The following is an 18,307-nucleotide window of genomic DNA, read 5'->3' as shown; positions in this document are numbered from 1 at the left end:
ATGGCTTTCATTAGCTATTTCTTTTCCAACAGTGTCACCACATCTACCGGAGAGCAAACACTTCCCCCAAGACCTTAAGGTCATCTCATAGTGGGACTGGTGCAAGAAAACTTCAAAGGAACATAATTTAACCACGTTAACCAACAATAAGGAAACAATTTAAATCTAATGCAATATTCCCTCTGGCTTGAAATGTCATGAGAACCGAAAACCATCCAAAAACAGTACTAGCACTTTTCCATGTATATATTTTGCTTTCCGCATGCCTTTGGATCAGATTAATAAGTCAATAACACTGCAGAAAAATAATGCTTTAGGATACAGCCTATTTAAGGTGCGATCTCCCAACTTTCAGAAGCTTTTATAGAAATGTTTTAACCAATATATTTTTAACACATTTATATTTATTAAAAAAAACAACACACAACATCGATTTTTTAATCCATTTAATACCATTGTAAGGATACATAGTGAAGTTGTGTGAGACAAGATGACAAATAAAGACAGTCAAATCCAATTCTTGTCCTGGTGTTATTGCCCTTCTCTTCATCCCATTCTTAGATACAATGCAGCGTTAAAGTGGAAATGTATCATTGGTAAGTGCCACAATGACATAACACATTAGATTGTAAGGTTTTTTTTGTTGTTTTTTATAAAAGACACTTGTTTCATGATTTGTTCCATGATTGTAAGGCTAAGTTTCAGCCCAAAAATTCTTAACATTTTTAACTATTTCTGCTTTTTTTTTGTTCTAAATAATGATTAAACAAATCTGTTCCTAATTAACAAGTTTTAGTTGCATGGCTGCTTTAGTGGTAGAAAATAATAGAACCACAAAAGTCTTCAGAAAAGAAATGCCTGGACTGATGGAACTTGGGGGTGTTCGAAATAGCAAGGATACAGGACAGTATCCAACTACCTATTAATCTGTCCAAAGCACAGGCTGTCACATAGAATCTAAAAACTAAAATCTGAGAAATTTAATTAACAGTACCATGTCCATCTTTATGTGATCTGCAGCTAATCAAGAGATGGACAGGAAAGAATAATGTGTTTAATTAGAATGTCACAAGTGCTGAAATCAGCTGTCGACAAATGAGATTCTGTATTCCATGAAAACTAAAACTCAGAACTGAAGGTTTTAAGATAGATATTTCTGATTAAGAGGACTGCGTTTACATTTAGTGCTGTATATTCAATTTGGCTGAACTTGATCATTTCTACATTGACCTTTACAAGGAAAAATACAGTAGCTAGCATCAGCTGTAACTCATAACATGAAGTACACATTCAAACAGGGCACACATTCATAAATAAAAACACGTGAATTGTTGCAAACTTTTAAATCTGGGTTCCTAAATGCACTAAACAAAAACAAATTATATTATAATATATATATATATATATATATATATATATTATATTTATATACACATATTTACACTCTGGTAGCTCACGAGTCACTGACAGCACAGGAACCGTTACAAGCATGCATTACCACAGGTCTCCAGACTTCTGATCAGGGTTATGACATAGGACTTGAATTTATGAAGTCACATCTGAAAGTATGATGCTTATCCAGGCTGTGACTTAACTCTTACACCCTGTGCTGCAATCCCTAGCCTACTGATCTGTATTACTGACTGCAGCCTGGGTACTTCTGCTTGCAGCCAGTGTGTGCAGATGACCTATTTCTGAACTCACCTCCAATGAATTTGTTTTTAGTGAGTAGATGCCAGTATCTCCATAAAGAAAACATTTCATAGCTATTCCATACAGCACTGTGCAAAGCTTTTAGGCAGGTGTGGAAAAAAGAATTTATCATTTAACAAAATTTGTGAATGAATAGAAGAAAAAAACTAAAATCAAATCAATATTTGGTGTGACCGCCTTTTGCCTTTAAAACAACATCTATTCTTCTAGGTTCAAAAAGTCATGGATTTTGTAGGCATATAGATGATGTATGATTAAACAATCATTAACTGAAACAGAAAGAGCTGTGCAGGAGTAATAAAACTGGGTGAGGGACAACCACGTTTACTTACAAGATGAGGATGATGATGTTTAATGTCAAATGTCACACACTATGGCAAAACTGAGCAGAGCAACAAGCCACAAGGTAGTTATACTGCATCAGCAAGGTCTCTCACAGGCAGACATTTCAAGGAAGACAGGGGTTTTCAGATGTTCTGTCCAAGCCCTTTTGAAGAACCATGAATAAATGAGCAATGTTGAGGATGTAGACACAGTGGTCAACCAAGGAAACTTAGTGCAGCAGATGAAAGACACATCATGCTTACTTCCCTTCGCAATCAAAACATAGCCAGCAGTGCCATTAATGAGACCCTGGCACATCCATCTACTGCCCAAAGAAACCTAGTCAGAGATGGTCTTTATGGAAGACATGGGGCTAAAAGAGCCATACCTTCAATGTGGAAACAAGGCCGACTATTCAGGAAAGCACAAGAACTGGGGTGTATCAGGTGATCTGGACTCATGAGTCAAAATCTGGCAGTTTATTCACTGAAGGGCTGCAGAGCGGTACAAGAATGTGTGTTTGCAGGTAACAGTGAAGCATGGTGGAGGGTCGTTGCAAGTTTGGGGCTGCATTTCTGCAAACAAAGTTGGGGATTTGGTCAGAATTGTCTCCACAATACTATGAACTACAGGGATCATCCATCATATAGTACCTACGGGGAGGCATCTGATTGGACCCACATTTGTTCTGTAACATGACAATGAAGTCAAACATACAACATAACTAATTAACAACTATCTCTAGTGTAAAGAGGAACAGGGAGTCCTGGAAGGTATAGTATGGCACCCATAGAGCCCTGATCTGAACATCGAATCTGTCTGGGATTAAACTTTGAGAGAGAAACCACCGAGGCTGCCTAAATCCACATAAGAATTGTGTTTAGTTCTCCAAGATGTCTGGAAAAACCTACCAGACGAAGTCTGTTTTCCAGACAAAAGGATGGCCTCACCAAATACAGATTTGATTTAGACATTTCTTCTGTTCACTCACTTTGCATTTTGTTAAATGATAAAAAAAATACATTTATTACAGTATTTTTTTTTATACCTGCCTAAAACTTTTTCCCAGTAGTGTGTGTCTGTGCATGTACATGTACATATATATATATATATATATATATATATATATATATATATATATATATATATATATATATATGCAATCCTTCCGTCGTTTCACTGTCAGATGACAGCACGCTATGATGAATTCTGCTAAAAGTGTTAATTATTGCAAACCATGGGATACATAGGTGAGACTTAAAAATATGTAATGGAAATTCCTTTTATTATTATTTAATGAATGATTCGAAGTAGGGGTGAGGAACACTTTTTTCACAGGAAGAAAAAAAAAATCCAAGAAAAGTACAGGAGTTATACATTTTGCACAATAGAAGAATATGATGCTTTTCTCAGGTCCCTGACCCCAAAAGTGACCCACAAAGACTCGGTACATCTCCGAGACACGGCGCCCTGAAAACACCCAACAAATGTGAGAGATTCTATTCATTTCAATAAAAGCGGACATGAAACAGATGAAGAGCCGCATTTTAAAGAAACGTGAAATAGGTTTTTTAAAATAGATCAGAGGCCCAGAGAAGCCATGCAAAGCTTGGGAGAAATCCGGCGAGGGCACCAAGGAAACCAGAGTGTATGGAACCGTTCACAATGCTCTTGTGTCAGAAACGTATTCTTCACCCATGTATCAGAAGGAAGGATCTGAATACAGTGTCATGGCTGTTTAATTCTTGCCGTTCCCTTTGACAGATTATATAACAATACAAGCTATACATTTCTTGTAGATGTTTCTTTCTACTTTACAGGTTTTTGTAAAAAGAATCTACATTGGCCATACAAATTACACGATCAGTGAATATTACTGAGAATATCATACTATATGTGTGCGATGGTTCCAAGACATCTGAACCAACCTAATGCATTAATAAGTTACTGTAATGTGAACAATTTTCTGAGGTTTTTTTATTTTATTTTTTTTACACAATGCAGTACATTGTAATGATCAAAAAATTACTACCAAAGTTTGAGCTAGAAATTTTGTCTCTGAAATCTTCTTCCGCTCCAATGGAATAAATCCCGTTATCTGGCCGACTCATTAAATTCAAACATATCAATGTTTTACCTTTTTCTCCAGGAACCACTGTAAAAGATCTATTTACTAAATTCAAACCTCTCAATGAAAACAAATGGAGGTAAATTTCATTATGAAGCAGAACTTGACATCTGCGAAATTTCTGTGAAAGTTCCGGGAAGATCTACATGTCTCAATTTGTGCTTCCTGGCATTGAATAGGTTAAGCCAGTTTTATCTTTAAATTACAACTTGTTCAGCGCTGTGTTTGTGTTTATGCATACTTAGTGGAGACATTAAAAAGAAACAAATTAATTATAAGCAGACCCACAAAGTCCATGGGTCAAACATGAACTGAGTACTTTTTAAGTAAATTATAGCTTCAGATGTTGAAGCTAACATAGGCCCTGAAGGAAATATATTGGCAGCTGTAGAACAAGAATTTTATATTCTTGAAACCGTGTGGCATTTCTTCAACCACCAATATTAAAGAAAAATTACAGATAAGAAAAACAGCCCTGAAATTTGATTCTATGCTAATAACTATCACATCTATTCTATAAGCCCATCTACCTAGTAGCAAAAAAAACCTTAGAAGCTGCGATGGATGTCAAGCCAGCAGGGATAACTAGCATTTTAAGTGAAGTGCTAGGAGCCTGAAACATTTAAATTTGAAGGAGGTTTGTTCCCCCATGGATGATTTAAATGTTAAGTACATCCCCGAGTCGCAGATACACAAAATGGAACCTGAAAACTATTATCTCCGGTCGAAATGAACCTTCAATTTACTTACTGCACAGGAAGGGCAGATTCACTTCATTTTCACTGCCAGCAGGTTATCCTTTCTCTGTATAATAGGCTTCGCATGTGTAATTAACACATAAAGGCTGCTGCTGCCAGCTTTGCTTCAGGTACATGCTGGTAGGAGTTTTCAGGACAACGGTGTGGGCTGCAATAGCTTTTTACATGGGGATTGAAGATTAGCTATTCATTGACTGCCTGACAAAGACATGTTAAGAGGGGCGAAGGCCAGGCCCTGCTGTTGGGAGCACAGGTGTGGACAAAGCAAATATGTGGGTCATGTGGCCCACAAAATAAAGAAATGGATAGTTGGGACGGCATCAATAGACTCCGACAGACTGTGTTTTATCGAGTGTGTTTGAAGAAGGAAACAGCTACACCAAATCGCTAGTAAAAAAAAGTATGATTTTGAAACCTGCAATTATCAGGATGGCTCTAATTGTGCTTTTAAAAAAACAACTGATTATCTTTTTCAGGGCTTGATCTTTAATTAGGTTGTAATCGCACACATGGTAATTATCTGATACATCTATTTAACACCAATTTATTTACCATTCATTTAGTTGCGGTACTCAGTGGTACTCATTTTGTGTTTGACTGCGAGAGAGAGAAGTGAAGGAGCTGCAGGAGGAGGAGGAGGAGGGTTGTTTGCTCCGCAAGACAGTTAGCTGTAACAAGGCCATTTGACAACAAGTATCATGTCTTTTACCAAATCTAGCAGAGTTAAATACTTGAGAATGTACGCCGTGCACCTCTAAGCTTATTTGGTTTTGTTTGAGACTACACCATGCCAATCTAGTATGCTGTGCTCTCAGACTGACGCACCAAAGGATTTGTCTTGATAAACACATAACTCCTCCTGCAGCTCACGGAAAGAATCCGTCGAGGCTATGGATACTAAAGTCTACATTATATAGTTTGCATCAGTTTTCTAGAAACAAAAACAGACATGCAAGTTATGAGTTAAAACATGCAGAGATGACATGATAGAAGATAAAGTAATACAGAAGAGCTAAGAATCCCATAGAGCAGCTGTACATGTACTAAGTAAAAGTAAATGTAATATGCAACACTGTTAAAATTAAGCTAAACAAGTAGTAGTAATTAACAAACCCTTCTCAATGGTTCTCAGCAGTATCCCTTTCCTTGTAAGAAGAATGTTTTTTGCTTTATAGGTCCAGAGACCTCAATTTGACCTTAAAAAAGTTCTTAAAAAGCTTACCTAATATCTATCAACAAAAAACACATAATGTACATTTTTTTGCTTATTCACATTCCTATCGTTGATATTCTATTAACAATCATTTGCAATAATACTTTCATGATAAATTACTTAGTTAGCTATCAAGGGGTCACAGTCGTGTAAAAATGCCTGAAAACACGTTTTTTACCATTATGGTAAGGTGTCTATAGAATGAGAATACAAAATATTTATGATAAAATGAAAAGGAGTTAAGCGATTTCTGGTGGACCTGACACACACACACACGGCAATGCTAGAGAACTAAAGTTCATTGAATGACTAACAACTTTTCATTGTATTCCCCACAGTACTTCATTCATAAGACACTTATATTTTATAAAAAAAAAAATATTTTAGCTATTGTAAAATTTCAGGAGATTTTTCATTTCCTCACATTGCCCTTTCTACCACACCCAATGATACATGACATAGGCACCAATAATACATGACATAGGCACCACACAGCAATATCGGTTCAAAAGCAAAATCTGTGGCTGTGTTGACACTGTCACCTGATAATTTTGTTAAAAACATCTTAGGCAAAGAGCATAATTTTTTCATACTTTTAAATGCCTAGTCTGTTCAGATGACACGTATGTGCTTTTTTCATTATCCTACTACTATGTCAAAAATATTTCTATACACAGCCTTGAGTGGCAGCCCTTCGTGAGAACATTTGTAACCAATCTGTTGTATTATATTCAAGAGAATAGAACTTTATTATTTAAAGACAGATGCAGACATGAAAGAACCCAGTATTTTAGTACTTAGTATTTTAGAGTACACATTGTGTACGTAATGTGTACATGATACGGTTATGTTAGAGATTTTTACTTCATTTCTTTGATACACTTTAACAAGTACATTATTGGAGTAATTTACTGTATGTAAATCAGCCTTATTTTACAAATAATACAGGGAAGTTTCCGTTAAATGCCTCACCCACCTTAGGCAGCCGCTAGCAGCAAAAACGGCCATCCAACACACTTAGTCCGTTTATCACTCACTAGAAGGCACAGACCGGTTTTAAAGCTTGTTTAATGTGGAGAACCTCAATGGCTTACTGAATTGCCTTACTGATTTATTACCGTTTTCTTCTCACACCCCGAAATAATAATTGAACTTTAGTAAACTATTACTATTCTGTCATAAATTGCTACAGTCCTACAACTGATTACTCTCACCCCAAACATTAAAAAGGACAGTCCAGCCATCATGTGCAATTTAGACAGCTGAAGGGCCCCTTTAAATTCGCTTTGTAGGCTTTAAAATTAGCTACAGCTTGAGCCTGTTTTTCATAATTCGTAACTGTTTTGGAGACTATCTAATGGTTACAGGCACCAACCTGCTTCCACCAAAAAAAGAAGGAAAAAATCACGGTATACACACATACGGTATATTTCTATTACATATACAGTGACAAGAAAAGTAAGTTAATCCTTTGGAATTTCCAGCGTTTATGTATAAATTAGTTTTAACATATGATATGATCCCCATCCAAGTTACAATAATGAACACATACAATCTTTTTTAACTAATAACACAAATTATTGTATTGTTCTTGTCCATAATGAAGACATCAAACCTTCACAGTTTAGGTTGAAAAAAGTTGGTGACCCCTAGGCTAATCACCTCAACAAAAGCTAACTGTAGTCAGGAGTTAGCAAACCTGCAGTCCAATCAATGAAACAAGATTGCAGGTGTATTTTAGAGCTACTTTGACATAAAAAATCTACTCAAACATTATGAGTTTGCTTTTTTCAAGAAGCATCTGCTAATGTGAATCATACCTCACAAAAAAGAAATTTCAGAAGACCTGCAATCAAGAATTATTGATTTGCATAAAGCTGGAAAGGGTTACAAAGTAATCTCAAAGAGTTTACAAATGCATTAGTCCATAGCTAGACAAACTGTTTCTAAATGGTAACTATTAAGTACCGCGGCTAGTCTCTCTGTGGACACCGAGCCAAGATGATTCCAAGGGCATAACGAAGAATGCTCAATGAAGTAAAAAGGAGCCCTAGAGCAATAGTTAAAGGCTTGACTGAATCATTGGAACTGGTTAACATTTCTGTTAATGAGTCTACCATATGCAAAACAAGCATGGAGTCCATGGCAGGACAAGGCAGAAGAAGCTGCTGCTTTGTGGGTTGTAACGCAGCAGGATGATGACCAGAAACATTGAAGTAAATCTACTAGTTTAACTATAATATGCCTTTTGAAGGGGCCAGTCAGAGCCCAGACCTTAATCCAATAAAGATGCCGTGGAATGACTTCAAGAGAGCGATTAGTTGATCAGATCACATTTTGCGAACAGTTGCAATAAACCAGGCAATTCCAAAAAGTTAACTTACTTTGTCTATATGATGCTTTATTACACCGTTTAATTTACTGCACTAAACTGTTAGATACAGAACATGAAAGATCTGCTCCAAAAGGGACGAATAAGGAAACTTAAGAACTAGGGATGCACCGATATATATCGGTGGCCGAAATACATCGGTGGCCGAAATACATCAGCCGAAAAGGGCATTATCGACAAAATGCCGAAACAAAAAAAAACGTCCGAAAATAATCGTCCGCAGGGACTGGGCTGCTAACTTGTTTGTTGCTCTCACAGTGTGCGAGCATGGTCTCTTGTACCGGGCAGGAAAAGCAGGAACTCACCGGAGTCATGTGAATGCACATCACAAGACTCTGCCCCCTTCCTTCTTCCCCTGGGGGCGGGGCTAGAGAAGATGCTCGCACAGCCGGGACCCTGCAAATGAGAGATCTGCAGTTCAGGTAAGGGGGTGGGGTAGGATGTATGAGCAAGTATGCGTGATTAAGGGAAGGAATGAGTATATGAATGTTTGTAAATGAGTGTGTGTTAGCATGGAGGGAGGATAGCATGGCATGTGGGAGGATAGCATGGCATGTGGGAGGATAGCATGGCATAGGGAGCCTGTAATCGCACTGCTATCATGCCCAGGTTCTAGCATGTACTGGCTGCCTGGGCATGATAAGAGCGTGATTGCTGTTGGTCCAATTTTGGTGTGTCAACCACACTTTTATTAAAAGTAAGTAACCCACCAGAATTGGACAGAAAAAACAACAATATATATATATATATATATATATATATATATATATATATATATATATATATATATATATATATATATATAATTAACAGCAATCACACTCCTATCATGCCAAGTCAGCCAGTACATGCTGGAATCTGGGTATGCCTGGGCATGATAGGAGTTAATCATATATATATATATTAATGTTATTGATTTTTTTGTCTAATTTTGGTGGGCTACTTACTTTTAATAAAAGTGTGGCTATTTAAAAAAAAAAAAAAAAAAGGTTGGGGGGTCATTTTTGGTTTCAAGTGAATCCTGAAATTTCGGTTTCAATCCCGAATTTTCATTTCGGTGCATCCCTATTAAGAACTACACAAAGGAAGTGTAACATTAATTCCATTTAAAATCATTGAAGGGATAATGTAGGTTACCGAAGATGATGGTTTATTGCAGCAAAAGCATCAGTTACCAGTTATGTAAAATGTTGGTAGACATATAACACAATATAAACTGACAGAGACACGGAGGGGTTTTACATTACGGTGTATAAAGTATTTATAATTGGAGTCAGCTTAAAATATAGAGCTATGCATGACTGGTTGCAGGTTCACATGACTGATTCCATTAACTCCTTGATTTACAGGATGTCCATTATAAGGTCTTCCCGCATCAGCTAAACATAGTTACAGTCTTGCATTTGTCTTGAAAGATAGATTTCTGGGGTTTTTCTCAGTAGGTGCACACATCCTATAAAACAAGCACTGGGTAACTATGCCTACTGAAATACCCTTCTTGAGTGCTTATTTAATAATTGTGGAAGTTATTTGACTGAACTGCCCAAATGACACTCGGGTCCAGAAAATTAAAAGGGGGGCTGAGAACTTGAATGCATCTCCGGATTGTAAGCAGGGACCTCTTTACCTAATATATCTGTTCATCTTAGTTTGTCAATACTAGTTTTGTCATACACTTTGAATATATATATATATATATATATATATATATATATATATATATATATATGTATATATATATATATATATATATGTATATATATATATATGAAGCACTTCTTATATATAAAATACTGCTACTACTACTACTAATAATAATGATGATAATTATACCTATTTGTAAGTAAAAGAAAGGTGTGGTTTAATGAATTAGGGGACAAATGGACTCTGGGGATGATTACTGGGAAAAGGACCACTCAATGTCAGAAGTCAGAAGGAGGGAAGACTGCACTGACTCTTACAGATATTTTTTTTTGGTAGTGGAGAGAGTGATTGTATGCTAGGTGGCTTGGAGCAGGGCCCAAGGAAATGCTTTCCTGGGGTCCAATTTTTTCAATAAAAAAAATATATTGGCAACAGGGTCTAATATTTATATATATTGGCAGCAGGGGCCAATTTTAAAGAATTGAAAACGAACTGCCAGTTCCGCTGTTATTTTGAAATCATATTTCAATCATGGTCTTTACTTCAGAGAGAGATAAGTACATATTATGTAGTTAAAAATGCATGTCTAACTCATATATATATATATATATATATATATATAATTTTATAATTGCCCCCCCTACTTTGGTCCCTGTCCCCCCATGAGCCCCCTAAATATGAAAGCTGGAGACGCCACTGTCATGAATAGGTGTGCATTAAACCCTATTATGATGGCATGGAACTTCACGTCTTCAGTAGTTGCGTGCACATTCATGCACAGTACTACCCAATGCTTTTCAGTGCAGAGGACTGCCTCGGAGTCTCATGAGATTACGAGTGAATGCAAGACTCCTTATATGTATGGAAGATTTTTGGTGATTAGGATTTATTTTAACCCCTTAAGGAAAATGGCTTGTGTACAATACAGGGTTCAGCCTCAGCAGTGTGACCTAGTGATAGTAGTGAGGCAGCTTAGGCTCCGTGAACCTGCAGGGGGGGGTGTATGTGTTACTGCTTATGTGTGTTTATGTGTAAGTGTGTTAGTTTGGGTGTAGGGGGGCTTACCTTTACATACCCCCTGTGCTGTCATATATATATATATATATATATATATATATATATATATATATATATATATATGTTCTTCATTGTAGTAACTGCCTGACACTAAATTGGCAGTATTTTTATACTGAAGATATTTTCTGTACAGAGCAAACTAGTTGAACCAGGCTATGAGAAGCAACATCTTAGCCACAATTTATAAGCTAAAAGGGACTGAAGAACACTTGCCGGATGAAGTAAATATTTCTTGTATGAAATCTCTCCCATTTGTTATGCTGGAAACTAAAGCCAAAATGATAATGCTGGCATCTACTGCCTTGAGAATTTGCAATTACTGGACTGACACTCAACTGGGCAAACTGGCAAGTTTATTAAATATCATGTGCAGTCTGTGAATGTATCCCAAGGGAAGCTTGAGGCATCCATGTCGGACACTGATGAATGAGTGTTTAGATCTGTGTGGCGGAGTGGTAATCACTCTCTATTAGTTCAGAGGTAACTCAAGGCTCAGGATGGCAGCAGAAGCTAGGAAATCATTAAGGGTTTTGGATGCTGTAAAATCATGTAACTGTATTGCACCAATCCTAGTGTACTCTGCATAAGCAGACATAATATATAGTGTCCGTCTTAAATGCAGATTCAAGTATACACAGAGAACTTTTACTGTTAATCACACCATAAGTTTCAATGAAAAAACAGTTGGACAGCCCATACCCTCTCATGTGTTAGGATTCAAATGTAACGTGAAACATCTTCAGCTATCAAATACAGAGGGAATAAATAGGGCTGTGGTGGAATGCCTTAACAGATTCTCGCACCCGGGCCCTGAGGCGTCTAGTTACGCCCCTGATTGGGTCCCCACACAAGTGTGGGGACCTGACTAAACACCCCCTTGCTGCCTGATCGCTCCATGAGAGAGACAGTGCAGCGTTAACCCCTTCAATGCCGCGATTGCGGCATTTAGGTGTTAATTCCCGTTTTGTACGGGGCTCTGCTGCTGGTGGTCTGCCTGGAAGCCCAGGCAGACCAGCAACAGCAAAAACGAGCCCCCCCACAAGCCCTTTGATGATTCCTGTAGGCATGGAAGCCTACAGCAGTCATCAGAGACTCCCCCTGCAATGGCTGGTCAATAGACCAGCAATTGAGTCCCAGCTGCCAGAGGCAGCTTCAGGGACAGGGGGAGAGGGTTATTTGGTCTCCCCATGAGTGTGGGGACCTGACACAACACCCCCTGCTGCCTGATCGCTCCATGAGAGCGACAGTGCAGCGTTAACCCCTTCAATGCCACAATTGTGTATGACACATTCGTGGCATTGCAGGGGTTAACATTTGTCCCCACAAGCTTGTGGGGACTAAATATCAGTCAATGCTGTGCTCCAATGGAACATCAGCATCGAAAGAGTTAAAAAAAAAAATAATAAAAAAAAAAAAAAACGCTGACCTGAAAGTCCAGGGTGCTTCCAGGTCAAACGCTGTGATTTTAGTAAGTGGGCTGATGATGATCAGATCACTCCTGACCAACTGTTAGTTTAAAAAAAATCCTGGCTCCTAACTTTTTTACCTGGCGTCTAGATTCACAACAAATTTGTCAAGCCCTGATGTAACAGATACTTGATTTGTGAGCAATTATAAGAGTTACCTGGTGTAGCCTAAGGGATGCATCAATTGTTTCATCTAGGAGTCTACAGATGCAAATAAGATGGAAGCACAATCTTTTACTATGTTGCACTAGAACAGGGTTTTTCTATTGCTCTCATATACTGAGAATTATCCTTACATCTCCTAAATGGTGATGAACATATATTAAAACGCAATAAATAAAATAAAACGCAATACGTAATCTGTTTTTAAGTTTATGCCAGGCAGTAACAGGTTAAAGAGTGTTGTCTTATGGAAGGTACTGGCAACTGCTGTTATAAACAAAAGGTAAAAAGCCCTGATAACTCGAAGCAAACATCTGCTGATCGAGCCATTTTTGTTAGGGGTTTTTTAAATTTTATTTAAAGAGGGACTATCACGTACAAGGTCTTATTAAAATGGCATTTTTTTAACCTGGTTTATTTAGGGCCATCTTGCCTTAGTAAAGCAAATTTCAATGCAAGCTGTGGCAAAATCTGCATCATTCATTTACTCTTGTGAACTGTCTTCTCATCTGGTTATTTTAAAACAACAACAACAAGATGCAAATAAACAGGCAACACGACAGAACAGAGATCATTGTTCCTAGTTGTTAACACATAAGGTGGGTTTCTGATATATATTGCGGATTTAAAAATATACAGAAATATACAATGTAGGACTAAGAAAGTGACAGACTCTCTTTAAGTTGGATTTATCTGGGGGGGGGTTTCCAACAGAATATAACATCCAGCATTTATACACTGAAAGCAACATCTTAGATGTGTATCAGCATCTGTAATAATATCCACCCTGAATCTACTAAAACTCGGAGCATCAGAACGTACGTACGTATAAACCATAGAAGAATCACCACTATAAAAATAATGCATTTCTGTTCATAGTAAATAGTAAATGTGCACAAACTCTGAACAAATGCATCTGAATTTCAAAAGTAAACTGAAAAGAAATATAAGGAAAATTACTGGGGATTAAGTAATAAAACTGAAGGGAAAAAGTAATTGGGTTTCCAAGCAAACATTTTTATCTCATACAGCATCATTAGTGTGAACCTTAAAAGCACAAATAGAGCAGTGGGAGAACCTTGCACTGTTTCCCACACAACCCACTGAGAAGCTTCCTTAGTACTTAATTATAAAACGTGAAGAGGCATCCGCTCGCGCAGGACAGAGCGCAGTGCGGACTCTCTGACTACAGACTAAGGAGCCACAGGCTCAATAATTCCTGCAGCGTCTGTTTGGCTTAAGTGTCGCGTCTCTGTTACATCTTTGCCATTTTCTTTACCAATTAAACTCATTAAATGCACACACAATTACACGCACTGCTGACCAAAAACTCACACAACTTAGTCATTTTAAGGATCCATACAACTCACATATTACAATTACTTCAAAAGTAAACCCCTACCCAACCATGAGGTGCCATGAGTAAGCCCAAAAATATAAATGTTAGTCTGTAAGAAAACTTCATTCTTTTGACATAAGCAGTCCTTGTGTGTCTACAGTCAGGCTTTACCTGGGAATTGCAGATCAAATGTTAGGTAGGAAAATAAAGTAGAGAAATTTTAGCAAAAATGAATAGCAATGTTTTATATTCATTCTCAATACGTAACACTATGTAATGATTTTTAAAGGTGATATGACTATAAGAAACAATACTAATGATAGAGTCCTTTTTTCAGTATTTTACGAAGATGATGATGAATGAGAAGAGCAGCCCAACTCACCAGCAGTAGTCCAGTAGGTGTGGAGGAAGAACTGGAATGTAAACGTGTTGCCAATACATTGGAAACAGCATTGCGGATGATCCGTGAATGCATGCAGTCAGCTGTAGGGTTACACAAAATAAAATATTACTAAGTTTATTATAATAAAGAGGCAGAAATGAAAACCCACACATTACCTGAACTATATTCCACAAACACATAAATGTTTTCACTCAATATCACATAGTGAAAAATGTTTAATAGTGATAATTGGCCTGCAAAATAAATGCCACCCTTTAAACATATTTATACAAAGGGGTTCACAGATATGTTTTTCACCAAAGTTCACGAGGTGTCAGCTAAAGTGCAAAACTGCCACCAGGCTGCCTCTTGTGCCACAGAAATGGTGATTTTTCCTTCTGTGCAAGAATAAGCCGTACTGGCTGGTTGCACAAGATCGCCTCTTCTCACATATACTACCTGTGTACCAGGGTTTATCCCCAATCACACACGTAACTAAATCTTTGAACTGGCCAAGATCTCAAACTGTGTTTTAAAAGAAATGTGTCCTGAAATGGAATCAGCGTATTATCTGCACATTTAAATCTACTGTACCACATTCATAAAATTGTGTTCAAATACTTTTTATTTAGGTTCTTAGCTAAGCACATGATCTTTTTAGTCTACTATAAATTCATTCTATAGAGGTCAATAATAATAGCCATATATACAGTCAGCCACATATATTGTATGAATGTATATACGCACGCACATACTCAGCATTGACCTCAGCAGCTCTGTCCTAGTTTAGGTCCCCACCGCTGCTATCCTAGATCGTTCCTTCCAAATCCACCTTGAACGTTCTGCACCACGCAAGTATTAGAGTCTCAAAATCCACATATGCAACCCTGACACACATATATATATTTACACATATATATACATAAGTGTCCACTAAAAGTAAACTAAAATAATTCAAGTTTAAGTACAAAACTATGTGTTTTACACAAAGTGGTATCCATACATTACTGCACAAAATCTTAGGCTTAATGTAAAAGGTAAATACTGGGAATTTGCATTTAATTCCCATACCATCCGAAATATCCTTTTTGTACTGAATCAGACCTCTTGGATTAGCAATGCTGGAACATCAACAGCCAACACAATGCACAGATAAAAACTTTGAGAGTAAACAATACAAGGATCAAAAACACTGCTCAATCACGTCAACCATCTTCAAACCTGTCAAAAATGGAAGGTAGGGGAACCTAAGGCACAACTACTGGGGATCTCACATGCGTTAGCAGAGAAACTCTGATAGAATCCTAGATTTCTCTCAGATTTCTTGTATGGCTCTGAAGTATAATTTAATCGGATGTAACATCATCATCTTTGTACTCCCTTCCATCAAGATAAAGCAAACTATAGCTCTGAAAAAGTATTAAAGGGATCCAGTTTTTTTTTATCCCACTGGAAAACGAATCCATGACATCAGTTTCAGGAAGGGTGCGTTGCTTGCCTGATTTTCTTGCATCTCTGATGGATCAGTAAAATGACAAATTAAGCAAACAGTTTATGTCTGTGTGTTTACTTGCTCACAATAGAAGAAGCTGGGACTGTGCGGCTTGGGAAGCTTCCAGTTACAAGGTCTTGCCTTCTGCTGAGCACAGTTTGAGTTAAAATAACGCAGCTTGTTCTTCCTGATGGAACACGCAGAGCTTGGTGCACATGCTCCGTCACTGGCATCTTACCAGCACTTACAGCCTCTTGCATACAATCTTTGTGTACAATACAGTCTTGGGGACCTATTTATCACAACAGGGGCAAAACATCTCTTTAGTTTATTTGGACAACAATAGATTTTTGGAGGACCACTTTGACAAGATAAGCAGGCGGTAAGACATTACTATACTTTGAATGCTAGGTAGTGGATGATAAACCAAGGAATAATGAATAGATAAAACAACAATTTTTATAAATCAGTGTAGGCTGTTTGAAGGACAGAAGTATTTCTAAAGTACCTTTGTTAAATGGTGACGTAAGACTTTGAAACAAAGAATAAAAATAACCAGAATGTGGGTGCAAAGATCTGGTTACCCAAGTAGCCAGGTGTGATAACACCGTACACATATGATTTCCTTCATCTATTAAAGAAACTATTCAAATTTCACAAACATTAACTGCACTCTCTAGTATACTAAGCAAAGCTAAATGATTGACAGTTTCTATGGGAACAACGTATCATTTCTGCTTTTGTGTAAGGCAGTTTTTAAAGGTGGAACGGCCCATTATTTTCTGAGGGGAAGGGGTGGATCTAGATTCAGGCTGAAAAGAAATGTAAATCCAGGTTGTAAACTATCCATTTTTTACCAGTATTAGCACCTTCTCTATGTTTTTGTACCAAAACCATCCACGAGGAACTCTTTTGTGTTGTATAGCGAACAGTGAACACAGTGGGGAAGCACAGATTAGACATACAGCACTACAGCGTACGGCTTGGTCCAGATGTTTCTTCTCAGATAAGGACCACTTGACCCATCAAACATCTCAATCCTGACTGCTGTACAACCTCACACTACTGCTGTTGGCGTGCCTACGTTTAGGGTTTGTTTAGAGACATCACTTTTCACTAGGAGGCTGCTTGGTGTTTCTTCTTACAATAAGCAGACAATACGCATTTGGAGCCAGATCACTCTATAGAGGGGGGGAAAAATACGACTAAATTCCTCTTTAATCTTCCTGCTCTACAAACGGGCAAGACAACCCAATCTGCAAAATTACAGGTTTCTTAATAATCAGTCATTTGTAGATTTAAAGCCCTAAGACACTATTCATTTTTCATTCAGCCAGATGACATATTGTTTGGTGTTTAAGACACAACATTCAAAACATTATGAATGGATTCTGCCAAAAGTTGTCTGTGTGAGTCAACTTGAAAGGCATTAATTACCTCGCTGAATAGAGGTTAGATTCCTCTGCTGCAGGAAGCACTAGGAATCACGTAGCTACACGACATACCGAGCTTAAATGTAACAAGGAGGTAAACAGTAGCGTCCCACGTAACCCTTACATACAGACGACTTCTCTAGTCTTGTAACATGTATGTTTCATGTATTATAATCTTGTTTTTCCATTTTCAAGAGATGTGACGTTTACACTGCTTATATTTTAAAACGACATAAAATAAGGTTAGCGGACATGATGGAGGCTTGAATTCAGGCTGCCATCTTTAGTGCAGAAGGCAGTGTAAACGATCGTTTTTTGGATAGACGATAGAAAGATCAGAGATACGGAATGAACCTTCCCTTGCACCGTTCTCTGACTGATATAAATGCAGATTTCGCTGCTCCTTTCATCTGCATTTCATAGGAGAACGATATATACAGCAGAGATGTCTCATTCACTTCAAAATGTAAAAGGTGAGATGACGGGTATCATCTGCGCCGTACAAAAGATGTTCAAAGATTTCAAGATTGAAAATAACACATAATAATATCAGTTCGCCATCCTACTAAAGCAGTAACTTACGTGTAGACTTATATTACAATAGAAATACTTGTTATTGACAAATCTCCAATAATTTATGTACATTCTCAACAACAAGAGGAAGCTTTACAGGAATGATAATGTTTGAAAACGAAAACACCTTTTCCCATCTCTGCTTACCTCTTAAACTAGAAACAAAAGGGGATAAAGTGCACTAAACTATAAAGCCATGTTTGTTGAAACA

At 37.5% G+C, this 18,307-nt stretch overlaps 1 protein-coding gene across 5 annotated transcripts in view; it reads right to left on the bottom strand.

Annotated features, from left to right (window-relative positions):
- DENND1A (DENN domain containing 1A) overlaps positions 1-18,307 on the bottom strand; it is a 263,707-nt gene that overhangs the window by 135,876 nt on the left and 109,524 nt on the right. For all 5 annotated transcript variants that reach the window (XM_053473723.1, XM_053473725.1, XM_053473724.1 and 2 more), the window contains one exon: positions 14,599-14,699. In XM_053473723.1, the coding sequence (XP_053329698.1) occupies positions 14,599-14,699 (101 nt within the window). The remainder of the gene's footprint in view (positions 1-14,598; positions 14,700-18,307) is intronic.

The sequence above is a fragment of the Spea bombifrons genome, chromosome 8 (assembly GCF_027358695.1).
Source record: "Spea bombifrons isolate aSpeBom1 chromosome 8, aSpeBom1.2.pri, whole genome shotgun sequence".
NCBI classification, from domain to species: domain Eukaryota; kingdom Metazoa; phylum Chordata; class Amphibia; order Anura; family Pelobatidae; genus Spea; species Spea bombifrons.
Note: the sequence above shows the minus strand (reverse complement) of the source record. Positions and strands in the feature narration are given on the sequence as shown.